The sequence below is a fragment of the Rhodamnia argentea genome, chromosome 1 (assembly GCF_020921035.1).
Source record: "Rhodamnia argentea isolate NSW1041297 chromosome 1, ASM2092103v1, whole genome shotgun sequence".
In the NCBI taxonomy this organism is placed as follows: domain Eukaryota; kingdom Viridiplantae; phylum Streptophyta; class Magnoliopsida; order Myrtales; family Myrtaceae; genus Rhodamnia; species Rhodamnia argentea.
Genome location: NC_063150.1, coordinates 9829326 through 9843355, shown reverse-complemented (window position 1 = coordinate 9843355; position 14030 = coordinate 9829326). Strand labels below are relative to the sequence as shown.

At 42.2% G+C, this 14030-nt stretch overlaps 1 protein-coding gene across 1 annotated transcript; it reads right to left on the bottom strand.

Annotated features, from left to right (window-relative positions):
• Positions 1–12111: 12111 nt before the first annotated feature.
• Positions 12112–13757, bottom strand: LOC115740276 (peroxidase 10-like). The gene is made up of 4 exons (XM_030673764.2): positions 13506–13757; positions 13074–13265; positions 12772–12937; positions 12112–12678 (listed from the first exon to the last, which is right to left on the bottom strand). The coding sequence occupies exons 1-4, from the start codon at positions 13716–13718 to the stop codon at positions 12272–12274; spliced, it is 978 nt and encodes a 325-aa protein (XP_030529624.1). The 5' UTR covers positions 13719–13757; the 3' UTR covers positions 12112–12271.
• Positions 13758–14030: the final 273 nt, after the last annotated feature.

Sequence of the window (14030 nt, the reverse complement as noted above, 5' to 3'; positions counted from 1 at the left end):
AAAAAGCTTCCTGGACTTTCCGACATTGACTTTGGATAAAGAGAGATTCACGAGGTCGAATGCGTTTTCACTTTTCATTGGGTGTTTCGTCTGTCTCTCTCTCTCCACTTTGTCCCACATTGTTTTCCCATTCTGATTTTTCCTCTTTAAGTATGGAATCATGGGCATGCTCTTGCATGGACCACTGGATGGAGTGAATGGGCTGCAGCCCAAACGCATGTTGGGCCGGGCTCAGGGAAGTCCCCGGGCCAGCGCCTGCAGAGATGCAGTCTCGGGAACGAGATGGGCTTTGAGGGTTTAAGAGTTTCCCATCGCCACGTGCGATGAGGCTGAGACGCGTGCGGAGCCTCCGTGGGGCTCTCTCCCGAAGCTTGAATTGGCCGATAGTCACAGTCATTCACTTGGCCCAAAGTCTGATTGGGGCTAACAGAACGGGGCTTACACTCCAGTGGCTCCTCTTTTTATATTTTTTCCTTAAACGAGAAAACTAATATCTTTTTTTTTTAATTGGGAAAGTGAACACAAAATGATTCATGTGGAGGAGGCAAGCCACCACAGTGCATGGGCTATGGAGTATCTATACTTCACAAAGAGGGAAATGTCCAGTTTTCACAAAGAAATAAATTTTAAAGTGTTCCTTTGCAAAAGCAAGATTACATGTATTCTACAAATATACGGGGTCTTTCATATTGGTGTGGATGACAAGTATCCCACAGTATACATGTTAACTGCAATGGACTTTGATAAAAATGAAGAAGCATACTCAAATTTTCCTTTTGGGTTGAGAACATAGCTTTAAGTAATAATTCTCTGACCATATGCGATACCGAATTCGTATAGACACTATGGACAAAAAAGAAATTATACCCTTAGAAAAGCAAACTCGATATATTCTACAATATATGATTTGTTCGTATTGCAGATGACAAATGTACCACGGTACATGTTAACCGCAACGGACTTGACAAAAATGCGGGAGTATACTTAATTTTGCATTTTGGGTGGGTTGAGATCATAGTCTTGAGTAATAATTTTTTGAGTAAATGCAATACCCGAATTTGTCTAGAATAAAGAAATAATACCCTTGGGAAAGCAAACTCGATATATTCTACAATAAATGAGTGTTGACGCCTAAATTTTGACTAATCTATTTTTTGCATAAAAATTAGAACTAATTTTAGTTCTAAATAAAAATCATCTCACATATTTATTTTTAGCGTACATTGCATTGGCATATAATTGGGCAAGCAGAACACTTAATTTAGCATGCGTCTAGACTAGGCACGGGATGGAAAAATACACCGAGAAGATTTAAAATTTCAGGGACTGCATTGCAAATACTTGGAACTTCGGGGATCGTATTGCAAATACCAAAAGAAGATGAAGAAGGGAAGATGAAGAAGGGAAGATGATGAAGGGAAGGTGATGAAGGGAAGATGAAAATGGAAGGTGAAGAAATGAAGATGAAGAAGGGAAGATGAAAATGGAAGGGAAGATGAAAATGGAAGGTGAAGAAATGAAGATGAAGAAGGGAAGATGAAAATGGAAGGTGAAGAAATGAAGATGAAGAATGAAGGGTGGAGAAATTTGGCTATAAAAGGGGGAGAGTTCTTGAGAATTGAGGAGGAGAATTTTTGTGATAGAGAATTTAGAGAGCTCTTGAGGGGGAGTAGAAGAGAATTGAGAGAGTTTTTGGGGGGAGTGGAAGAGAATTGAGAGAGTTTTTGAGAGGAATTTTTAGAGAGAAAAAAGAGAGTTCTTGAGAAAAATCAGAAGAGAAAATTCGAGAGTGAAGAAAAGAGTTTTAGTCGAGCATCATCTTCGACGAATCCCGACACATATTTCGCCTCTCGCAACCCAACAACGCCATTGCTTGCCATTTTCGACGACAGCCGCGTTTTTCCAACTCCGAGATCTTGAAGGGAACTATAACGTGTATGTGAGTAAGATTTTGTGTAATAGAAGGTAATCCTTTCCATCTCGATCTACAAAAATGTAATCGTTTGGTTTGAATATTTGTTTGTCTATTTTAGACATGCCACGTGTTCCAAATTTTAGCATTATTACATGTTAATTTATTTTTATAAATACTCGTGACTGGCTGCGTTTTCTTTCTTTCTAAATCACCCATGGTGTATATTGTACAAAGTTCAATGTTTTACATCCCCATAAAAAAGAAGAAAAAACCAAAAAAATTGCATCTTTGAATTTCAAGTAAAATCCATCAAAATTGCCAAATCAAATATTTCTCATGAAAATGGTACCGAAAGGGCGTTAGAGAAATCTGACGTAACCAAATCCCCGAATTCAAAATCTCCGGTTCGCGGAAATAAGATAGTTTTCTCCCGCTATTTTATTTAGGTTTCTAATCAACCTACCGAAAATGATTAGTGGCGACTCCAAATTCAAATCACATTGCATGTTAATTATTTGAACCTTAAGTTGCGATTTGGTATGGACTTGGGAGAGTCCGAGTTAGGTTAGTTAATTAATTAACCCGATAATCCATTAGCCCGAAAATTAACTCGTCTATTTTTTCTAGGTCGCGACAATGAGTTTTGCACATTGTGGATGACAAATATCCCACGGTACATTTTGACCACAACGGACTTGACAAAAACGAAGAAGTATACTTAATTTTGCCTTTTGGGTTGAGAGCATAGTTTTTGAGCAATGACTTTTTTACTAAATGCAATACCCGGATGTGTTAAGAATTGCGGTAAAAAAGAAATTACAGCAAGAAGAGAAGTATGGACTTTTCTATGTCCAGTAAAAGAAAACTTCAGCATGTGAATGAATGAAACAAGAAAAAATAAAGATATAATCACTGATTTAATGAAAAGTTTGTCTCGTAAAAAATCTCCAACTTTAAGTCCACCCTCGATTCTCCCATGAAACTCTTATACTTTTTTTTTCATCATAAAAAAAAAACCCAGCTTTAGTTTCATTTGCAATTTTTACGATAACTATTTTTTTTTCTCATAAAAAATCATCAACTTTACTTGATTCTTAAATCTGCCTCCATTAACCCTTCGTCACAAATCGCCCTTAGTGATCTTAAGGAGCATTTTCTATACCAATGCTCTAGTTTTTCCCCAAATTTCAAATCCAAGAAGATAGTCCTAATTTAGGACATACATTTACCTCCTTTTGTCCTTTGACAAGAAACCCAACTTGCTCCTTGGGAAAAAAGCACTTCGAAAATAGCAATTACGAAACGCATCTTCTTGTTATGCAAAGCGGCTCTTTGCCATCGGTGTTTCATCACCCACTTGCCCCTTCCTATTTAGCATTTGCTTCCCACGGCGTGTGGTCTCGTTAATTCGACTTCCCATGATTTTTGAAGTTGTTTGGAAAGACCCATTCTCTATTTTCGGTTGTCGAGGAATTATATCATTTTGAGATGCACTTCTTCACAGGTGATATTATCCGCATTTGATTCGAGAATCCTAATCATTTATTATCACACTAACTATCAGATCTATAATGGATAAGGCTGACTACTTGTAAAAATTCCTTTTATACCAATGGAGTGATGTTATAATTGGTCAACATGTACTGCCGAACGGTACTATATAGAGTCGTCGTCGTCGTATAAGTCCAGGTGACTCGATTGTGCGGACCGTTTCAAAGGGGGAAGGGTCAATTAGATTCGATCCTTCATATATATATATATATATATATATATATATATATATATATATATATATCCAGGTGACTCGATTGTGCCGACCATTTCAAAGGGGAAATGGTCAATTAGATTCGATCCTTCATATATATTCACTTTATCCATATGATTAGAGGCATTCGAATTTGGGGATTGACGAGACGGTACGAGAAAGATCTTATAAATAGTCAGCTGAAGTTTGACCAAACGAAAAAAAATAGGCTGCTGAAGGACAAATTCTTCATATATGCTGGGTACAACTACCACCCACCCATCGGTGGCCGCAATGGTTTGAGCCTAGTTCCTTTCGCAAGAGGTCCCGGGTTCGAAAGTTGTAGGCTTTGGTGATTTAAGCGGGGGGTCGTGGCGATGGGATGCTGCGCTAGCCCCCCCTGAGGAATAGTCGTGCTCCACCGCTGGTTTGAGCCATAGCTCGCCGACCGCGTGGACACCTCGATTATCAAAAAAAAAAAAAAAAAACTACCACACTTACAAGCGCCTCAGATGGGATGAATGCCCCACTCACAAATGCATGATTCTGCATCAGCAGTGTTTCCAACTGAAGGAAAAGATAAATGTTAAGACCCCGGCGATATTTTGGAAGACTTTTGCAATCAACAAAAGGAAAAATGATATAAAGAAAATGGAATTAACTTTGGAGGTAAGATGGAATAGAGATGAAAATTTGGAGTATGACTACTTCTTATATAAATGTCTGACTCTACTACTCTATAGCCTTTTGTGCTTTTTGGCTTTTGGTGGCATAAGACCAATGAAGGGAGTGAAATACAACAGTATGTAATTCCCATGTGATACGCTTGGCGATGGATAGTTTCTAAAATGTATTTACACTTTTCCGAATTTTTTCCTTATCATTTTGTCATTTTTCAATTTTTCTTATTTCCCTCCTTTGGTCCGTGGCCTCAACATCGCGATGGCCAGCGATCACTAGCCACAAGCGCTCGCTTGGCCTAGATCCGGCGAGGGCTGCGACACCCTTGTTGAACCCAAGGAGGGATAGCGGCTCCTCGCCCGATGGTGTCCTAGCCCTCGCCTATGGTGAACGACCTTTGGTAGCCACCATCGATGCCACCGACCGACGGAGGGAAACAAGAAAAAAAGAAAATAAAGAAACGGTCAAAAAAAAAAATAAAAAGATCATGAAAAATTATAAAAATTGTGATTTTCAATCAAATTTGGTCAGAGTGACTTCATTGACAAATCGTCAAAAGATTTATGACTAAATTGGCTAAAATGAAAAGTTCGATCTTGAATTAGCCGCAGTACAATAAGTATGTGACTTTTGGGCACTTATCCATATAATAACATATTTGTGCATTCCATCAACGTGTATTTTTTTTTTTGTTTGTGTAATACAAGAGTAACGTATTTCAATATAAGTTATGTTTTGCCTAATACGAATCTGCCTCTTTTTTAACCAAAAAAAAAGTGAAATAAAGGGATTAGTTAAAATTCTTAATTCTCGTTGTTATATCATTATATGACACGGGAAAATGTTTTGTGTAACCAATAATGTCACTATAAATTTTGAGAACAAAAGACAAAAACCACAAATGGAAATACTTAATAGGAAAAATCACATTGTTAATTTGCAACATTAAAGTTCATTAAAGCCCTTGACATTGAGTGAGACAAGCACCGAGAATGATTGACATATTGCAAATTGGAAGGAAGGCTAAGTTGCATTCATTTAAAACACTATTGAGAACATTCGTCCGACAAAAAGAAAAGGAGGCTATATAACACTCTACAACTTATTGAAATGATGAAAATAACCTCACGAGAATTTTTTAATCGAAATCACAAAAAAAAGAAGAAGATAAAAATTACACCATTAGTAAAAATTCAAAAGCCATGCATTGTCGTGAAAACACTAGATTGGTCGTGCTGATCATAACCATGATATAACATTCCACCACCTCATGTAATTTCCTGTTCGTTATTACACAGATTTCATTCCCTTTCGCCTACCTACTAATGTGCACTGACTTCTATTAAAGATTTTTTTTGTGATGGGTTTCAAAATTGTTGATGATTTTTGTAATTAACATTATAAATAAAGAGTTCGTGATTTTAACCAAAGAATTCCCCTAAGGCAAACTTGAACTGAAAAATTTTCATACTTCAAGGAGTTATTCCAAATATATTGATCTTTATCGACCTTTCCTAATTTTTTTTTTGTTTTTTTCTTTTATGTTTAAATCAATGTGCACCTAAAACTATTTGAGGGGTCGAGATAGTCTAAGCTTTTGCACAAGTACACGATGTAGAACCCGGTTGATTTACTTCACGTAAAAAGTCGAATTTTTTTAGGCGGGCGAAAATTCGTCCCATGGAAAGTTGGACATCCTGTCAAACTTGAGGCAATACCTTCCAAAAGCGGGGATTCAATTGAAAACCGACGATCTCGAGGTGGGCAGAGAGCAGCACCTCGAGAGAGATGCAGTCGGGGACAAAGTTTTATTTCTACAATAGGACAGAGCCATTTAAAAATCACATCTCTTTCAATTTTCATGGAAAGAGATTTCAGGATGAAATATTGGTCATCGTGTAATAAACCTCAATGCTGGTTATTTTTCTCCCCACCCTTTTTTAATGGCTGAGAAACCGAGCATAGTTTCCACATAAAAAAAGCTTGAAAGACTTTCCAACATTGAGTGTCCCACATCGTTTTTTAGATCCCAGTTTGTCTTCTTTAAGTATGGAACTCTCAACGTAGACGACCGTGTGCCACTGGATGAAGTGAGCGGGCCGCAGCCCAACGTATGCTGGGCTGGGCTCAGGAAAGTCCCCGGGCCACCGCCTGCAGAGATGCAGTCTCGGTAACGAGATGGGCTTCGAGGGTTTAAGAGTTCCCCATCGCCACGTGCGATGAGGCTGAGACGCGTGCGGAGCCTCCGTGGGGCTCTCACCCGAAGCTTGAATTGGCCGATAGTCACAGTTATTCACTTGGCCCGCTACTGAATTGGGCTAACAGAACGGGGCTTACACTCCAGTGGCATTCCATTTTTTTTATTTATTTTTTGTTCTGACAATCCGGTGAGTGTCGTCGACAGGCCCCTCGTCGGTCACAGGACACCAGAAGTTTCTTTTACTAAGGCACATCGGTTTACTAAGTTTATTTAACATTAAGCGAATGAAAATTATGATCAAGTCGGCTAACGGTGTTAACTTTCTTAACGGAAAGACCAAATTAAGCGGATTTTGAAAATTCAAGTGCTAGATTGGGAAAAAAAATGTTCAAAGACTCATGGACAACAGGTGTCATTCATTCCCTTCTTTTTTTAAAAAATCATGGACAACAGATGTCATAATCATTTTTTTGACGAAAAAAATGATGAACCAAGGCGTAAAGAGGATATTCAAATTCCATTTGGCTACAGAGGATCGCTTCCCTGGTCAAAATTTGATCGTCCGTCGACAATCCACGCCAATTCCAAAGGATTGACCTGACGCATGAAATTCCCAGAGCACCTTCGTCGCCCGTCGGGGTCGCCGGAGGTCTCACCCCCCACCCCACCCTCGGATCATTACCAACCCTCAACCGGCCATCTCCGATCAGGATCCGGTAGTTGCGACGAGTGCTTCACTTTGTATGCGTGCATACGAAACTCATCCTTCTGTAAATTTCATCGAGCTTGTCGGAGAAATGTTGCGCATTGCATGCAAGGTCATCCGAGGAATCCCAGCCGATAGCAATTAGATAAAATTCCAAATAAGGGCCATAGCTGGAGTCAATCTCCTGTTCGAATGATGATCGGTTAGTATGGAACATAATGGAGCTCGGCGAGGGTCGGGCCGCCCTCACCGGTCTTAGAAGAGAAAAAGAACAAATCAGATTTTTTTAAAAAGTTATAAAAATAAAGTAATTCAGTTAAAAAAATAAAAAATAAAAATAAAAAACCATATTTTCAAAAGAAATAAAAAAAGAAAATTCAGATTTTTTTCGAAAATTTGTAAAAATATAACAGTTGTCCACAATGATTTAGTAACATAAAATTTTCAGAAATTTATAAGGAATAAATTTTCTTAGATTGAATAAAATATGGAAGTGTTTTAGTAATATGAGTCGGGTTGAGTATGGGTTGTGTATGGGTTAGGTATAGATTGAGTTGGGTATGGGTCGAAAAATTTGCACTACGTATAAATGAGTCATAAACGGGTTAATGGATCAATTTGGGTCGAACCATTTATGATCCGACCCAAATCTGACACAACCCACCCATTTGATAAGTCTAGTAAATGTTTATATTTTATAATGTATTAGTAATTTCTAGGTAGTTGTTGACTTTGAAACATCTTTATTGTCATTGGGAAATTTAAACATTTTTTTTTTTTGTGTGAATGAGGCATAACTAGGGGTGATCGGATCTAGGATTAGTGGTTCCCACTCTAGAACCGCTCCTAGAATCGAGAATCGTCCGCTAGAAACCGGTTTCGCAAAATCTGAACCGTGAATCACCCGCTTGTTCCATAAATCAACTTGAGAATCGAACCACCGGCCCGATCCGATTCCCGATTGGATCTCGATCACGCTCCTACCTAGCATCAACATCAGTTCAAAAAGAAAAGGGAACCGGTCTTTAGCGGTTGAAGGAGGATGGTTCAACTTGGGACTTTGGCAATGCATTCCCCACGTTTTTGCTCAATATTCTTATCACATTAAAAACTTAAGGACAATGTCTTTGCAGGCGGCAATATTATTGTCAGCAATTGAGTCGAGCATCGTGGGAAATGCAATAGCAATTGATTGACTAATTAACGTAAGTTTTCAAATGCATCCATAGTGTACAACATATATCACACATGAAAATAAGTCGGGTCTGGACTCTTTTTTTTTTTTTGACGAATGGGTCTAGACTCTAGGCCTTTGAGGGGGATGGCTTCAAATAAAATAATATACATTTGTATTATATAAAACAACTGATTAAGTTGGATGGTTTCCATCCGAAACCGCGAGCTGAACTAGTGTTCGTCGATTCCAGAAAATTGAAACTAGGAACTAGACCGGTACTCGCCGATTCCATCCAAAATCAACCAGTTGAGTATGGTCCGGTCCAATTTGGGTGGATCATGATTTTTTTGCTCACTCTTAGGCATAACCACCATAATGCATGGTTTAAACATCAATATTTTCCATGACACATGGGTTTTTCACATTGCGGGATGACGAATGTCCCACGTTAGATGTTAACTTAACTTCGACGGACTTGACAAAAAGCAAAAGTATACTTAATTTGTAAAATGTTAACGTAGCTGCCGGCCCAGGATCGAACCTAGTGTGGAGCCATTTCCTTCGGCATCTTCTCCATTTTAGTACATTTTACAGTATATGTAAATGGAAGTTGGAGCATGTCCAAACATTAATCAATATTTCCCTCTCTTGCCAAGACTTATATGATAATCTACCAACATTGACAACAAACATTGGCGTTACCTTTTCTTACTACCTATTCACTAGGAGTAAAGCAAGACGGATCGACCGAATCGGAAACCGCTCGGACCGGACCGAATAAGCTGGTTCAATCTAATCTTTGCAAGCGCCGGCCCGATTTGCCTCTTTCGTAAAATTAAAACCGATGATTTTCGGTCGGGTTCTTGTAGAGGTGGCTAGTTCGGCCGAATCACCGATTTCGGTTCAGGAACCGGCCGTTTCGGTTCCACGAAAAGGTGGAACCGGTGATTCCGGGCCGCTTCCGGTTCGGGTTCGGAACCGCCGATTCCCGAGCCCAACGGCTCTTTCCTCTGTGCCTCCCCCTTTTTTTTTTTAAACGGGTCGGAACCGCCCTTGAGGGCCGGTTCCAGTTCCGAGTTGAAACCGTGGGCCCGATCAACTGGCCGGTTACGGGCCTCTGGGCCCATTTGGTCATGTTTAGGTTCTTGGTTCCAAGAGAGAACCCAACCACTTGGACTGGATCGAATTTTTTTTATTTATTCTTTTGTTTCTTAAATGAAAACTTAATAATCCACCGGTTATTTTTTCTTACTTTTTAGATGTAAACATCATTTTAATAATTTTAAAAATTAAAGTCCATATTACTCATCTCTATTAATAGTCCATCCGTTTCATTAGATTGCCCAAAAACTCGACCGAAACTGGTCCAGTCCGATTCCCAATCTCAAAAACTGAAACCAGTCCTTTGGATCGGATACTCGATTCGGAGTGCGGGAACCAGAACCGAGTATCACCCCTACTATTCACAAGAGAAAGAAAGAAGAGTGCTCACTTGGAATCATCCCTCCAATCTTACAAAGAGACAAGCAGAGGCCGAGGATGTCGCCAAAACGGATTGTCCCCGACGCCATGGCGGCTTTTGTAGTGTCGTTTCGGACCCCTTTGATTCGGACGCCACCAGCAATGTTCCCTCGGTTTTCACGATTACCATGCAGAACCAGCCGGACAGAACAAAGCACGCAGCTTTCGGAGCGGGAGGCCATTTTCTCGATCGATTTTATACTCGCGATCGGTGTCAACTCACGCCCCATCACGACAAAAATGGCGGAACAGATGAGCCGGCAAACCATGGAACTGGGAAAAGATAATAAAGACCCTTCACTTCGCAAGGACGGATTTGACATGCCACCTTAATTTTCTCGGTCCTGTACAGCGGCTGGATTCCCAGAATGGGGTCGTCCAGGGAGGAGAGGAGGCAGGAGCGGAACTGCTTGGACGGAGCAAGAAACGCAGAGGCAAGCGATTTACTGGAGGCCAGGATCGCCGAGCTCGCCAGAACGAAGGGCGAGATCAAGAAAGCCAGAGACGGAGCAATGCAGTCATGGCTAGACTCTCGCCCTCTCCTCGACGAGCTCGAGAAACTACAGGCCACAGTCGAGAGCGCCCGCAGCAGAGGCTCCGTGTTGACCGTCCTCGTCTCGGAGCTACAGTCCCAGCTCGACTTGACAGAGGCCTCGATCCAGGCCAAGAAGAGGGACAAGCTCGAGGCGACGAAGGCGGTCAACGAGCTCACTCAGGAATCAGATCGGACGCGCGGTGGGGCGGGCGCGCTCAAGCAGGAGATCGACGAGGTGCGGCGGGAGAGGCAGAAACTTAAGCAGGTCCTAAGCGTGAAGCGGCAGAGGCTCCGAGCGCTCCAGCTCGGGATGCGGGCGGTGAGGGTGGAGGCGGAGGCAGCCGGAGAGTCGGAGGCGGAGGCGGCCCGGCTCATGAAGTGCGCCGAACAAGAAGAGAGCAACGTCGTGACGCTGAGAGAGGAGGAGTACCGGGACCTGGTGCGGCGGGCCGAGGAGGAGGAGTCGCTAGCGGAGTGGCGGGTCACGGCATCAATGGAGCAGAAGCAGGCGGCCAAGAAGAGCAGGGACCTGGCTCTGGCGAGGCTGAGTGAGGCGAGAGGAGGGAACAGGTCGAACAGGAGAGGGAAAGAGGAGGAGAAAACCGAGGAAGAAGGAGATTCGAGAGATGGGGTTGGAGGGACAGTGAGTGCGAGAGGGAGTGTCTATCCTAAAGCGCGAGCTCGAGCAATGGCGGAGGAGGCTGATCATGGAGGAGGAAGAGGACGACAGTTGGGACGAACGGCAAGCGATGGCAAGAGAGAGGTGGTGGGGAGGAGGAAGAAGAAGAAGACGCTTCAAAACATAAGAGAGTTTCTCGCAAAGAGTATCGCGAAAATCTTCGGTTGATTTTAGACCGAAACTAATACATGTATTTGACCTTTGTATATCAATGCGGACATCGTCTGTTTTGTGGTTTATGATTGGTTTTCACCGGATAATTTCTCGGAACTACAGTTGTTTTTCCAACTGCAGGTCATCTGGTGAATGTTGTTTGTCCCGCTCCGGCTCATAGGCGAGCACCCATCTTTGCCGATACCTCGTGCCATCAATAACTTGACCGTGATTCACCTTATGATGCTACCGATGGATCGATACGTCGGAGGCGCTTGGGTTGTAACACTTTTGGCCAGTTGGTTCTAAGTCGGATGCTGTCCTCAGGCCAAGCCAGTTCAATAGGACTCGAGTGTTTTCCGTTGGAGGAGATTGGGGTCGTTGGAGTTGACGATCTTGAATAGGACTCTGAGTGTTTTCCGTTAAGAGGAGATTGGGGTCATTGGAGTTGAAGATCTTGAAGGCTTGTCCGAATTCAAACTGCTCACCGGCTATGGTCCAGATGGCTCAATGCCGATGCGGTCGGAACTGCTCCTAGAGCAGGTTTTCACCTTTTCAAGGAAGCAAGTAGTTCAAATCACTGCAGTGTATCTTATTTAGCGATACAAAACCGCTTTGAATCTGATGTGTGAATGAATTATCGTCTTACTTGAAGATTGGAGCTTTCATGAACGTCATCATATGAATCTGATGCCGAAAAATCAAGATGTTGGCTCGGACAGTCTGTAACCTGTTTACTGGATAAAGAGAACAGTTGATCGTGGTCGATGTCTATGAGATTTTCCTTTTGAATCTGAGAGAATTTGGTCGGATTGCATAAAGTTGCTTGTGATGCCACTTGATTATACAACACTAAAATACAGATTACAGTCGATTAATTTACAAAAGACTGCAGTTTCACACTTGACAAACAACTTCGACCACCTTCAGCTAGTTCTTGTCCTTGCATGCTTAGCGCTTCTAGTTCACCGCCCTGCAATTCTTCCTAATCTGACCATTCTGTCCGGTGAGCACGCCGGTACTGGCCATTTTGACCATCGACACTCCGAAATCCCTTGGAAACAGAAAGGGGTACTTGCTATAGTACATGACCATCTCAGCGGTTCTGTTGTCGCCCATGAGGGCTTGGTCCGACTGGAGTAACCCGGAGTTGCTGATGAGGTTCTTGTAGTAATTGTTGTCGAATTTGTCGAAGGTTGTATCTAAAGCAGCCAACTTGGTGTTGGAGTCGTTCTGGTTGGGGCATGTGACCTGTAGATTTTGCAGCAGCGATGTGTCTAGTGCTGGGTCAGGCTTGCCAGAGCCGCCGAAATCGAAGAGCCTCGACTTGAATGTGAAGCATTGAGCAAAGCCTATCGTATGCGCACCTGCGCGTCCCCAAATAAAGACTGGTCATCGCTCTTTATCATATTAGCGACGATAAATAGTATGAGTTAGTAGTTCTAGAGACAGATATGAACCTGATAGCACTACCACATCCTTCATCTCGAGACCCTTCGCGGTGAACTTTGCAGTGATGTTTTCCAGGGGCTCTAAAGGTGTAGGCAGCTGCTCGTTTGCGGCACTTTGGCTCGCACTTAAGCCGTCTCGGCGTCCTAAGGGCACAGCATAAAATTGCCCTCCTGTCTAAAGACAGAAAAAAAAAAAAAAAAAAACGTGCAAATGCATGTTCGTTTAGCGACACAGAATCAGAATGAGCTGGTCGAAAGGCGAAGCTAGCAAATCTCGTGAAGTGCAAATACACAGCAGCAGAGTTGATTACCAGAAAAACAGCCTCTCTCGCAGCTAGAGTGAGAATATCAGTACAGGAAACCGTGTCTGGGCATGCTTTTTCCACATTCGCCTTAATGGCATCGATGACCTCGAAACCTCTCACCGAATTACGATTGGGAAGTGCATTCTTCTCTCCCTTTATTGTACTTGTATCATCTAGCAGGACCGAACCCTCACATCCCTGATCATGAAAACAAGAAAAGATGTTTTTGGGAATAGTTTTCAATCAGGCTCATTAGTTAAAGAAAATCTAATCTTTCAGCAGGCTCAATGGAGGCATGCGAAAATTTTTAGCTGTCTAGATCTTATGGTGCTTGTCACACACGCCAATTAAAGTTATAGTCCAAGTTTCGAAAGAAATGAAAGTTGTGGATGCGCCTATTTACACCATCCAGGAGAAGCAATTGAAGAATTCAATTACATCAACGAGACAATCATGGAAATGTAGGCGCAAGATGGAAGCAGCCATCCTGGTCTCGTTCGCAATAGCTGACCAAACGCCGTTCCGGACAAGTTTCGTCAGGGTGGGACAAGCATTGTCGTAGAACCTGTAATCGAGCTGAGAGGAGACAAGAAGGCCGCAGAACAAGATGCAGAAGCATGGAAGCCATGAAAGTTCAGAGCTGTGCTTCATAGCTACACTACAAACAATGACAGCTATTTTGTGTTGCTGGTTGAGTGGCAAGTGGTAGAGAGATCGCTGATCAGCACAAGCAATTTATACAAGAAGAGCTAACCCGGATCAGTAGGAGCAGAATGTCAATTGGGATTTAACTACATCAGAGAGTGGAAGGGCCACTATTGGCCGTCGCTTTCGTTCGAGTTTGGCGCAATTCCACAATTTTGGTTAATGGGGGGGAGAGACGCAGAGGCATAGGGAAGTGGCAAATGATGCATTATTCCAAGGAAGAACAGTGATTAGTCCACAAAATGCACTCACTCACTC

Coding starts and splice junctions, on each gene's coding strand:
- LOC115740276 (XM_030673764.2), bottom strand. CDS start 13,718: ATGAAGCACAGCTCTGAACTTTCATGGCTTCCATGCTTCTGCATCTTG. Junction 13,266..13,505: donor TCCATGATTGTCTCGTTGAT/GTAATTGAATTC, acceptor TTTCATGATCAG/GGATGTGAGGGTTCGGTCCT. Junction 12,679..12,771: donor GGATGTGGTAGTGCTATCAG/GTTCATATCTGT, acceptor GGGGACGCGCAG/GTGCGCATACGATAGGCTTT.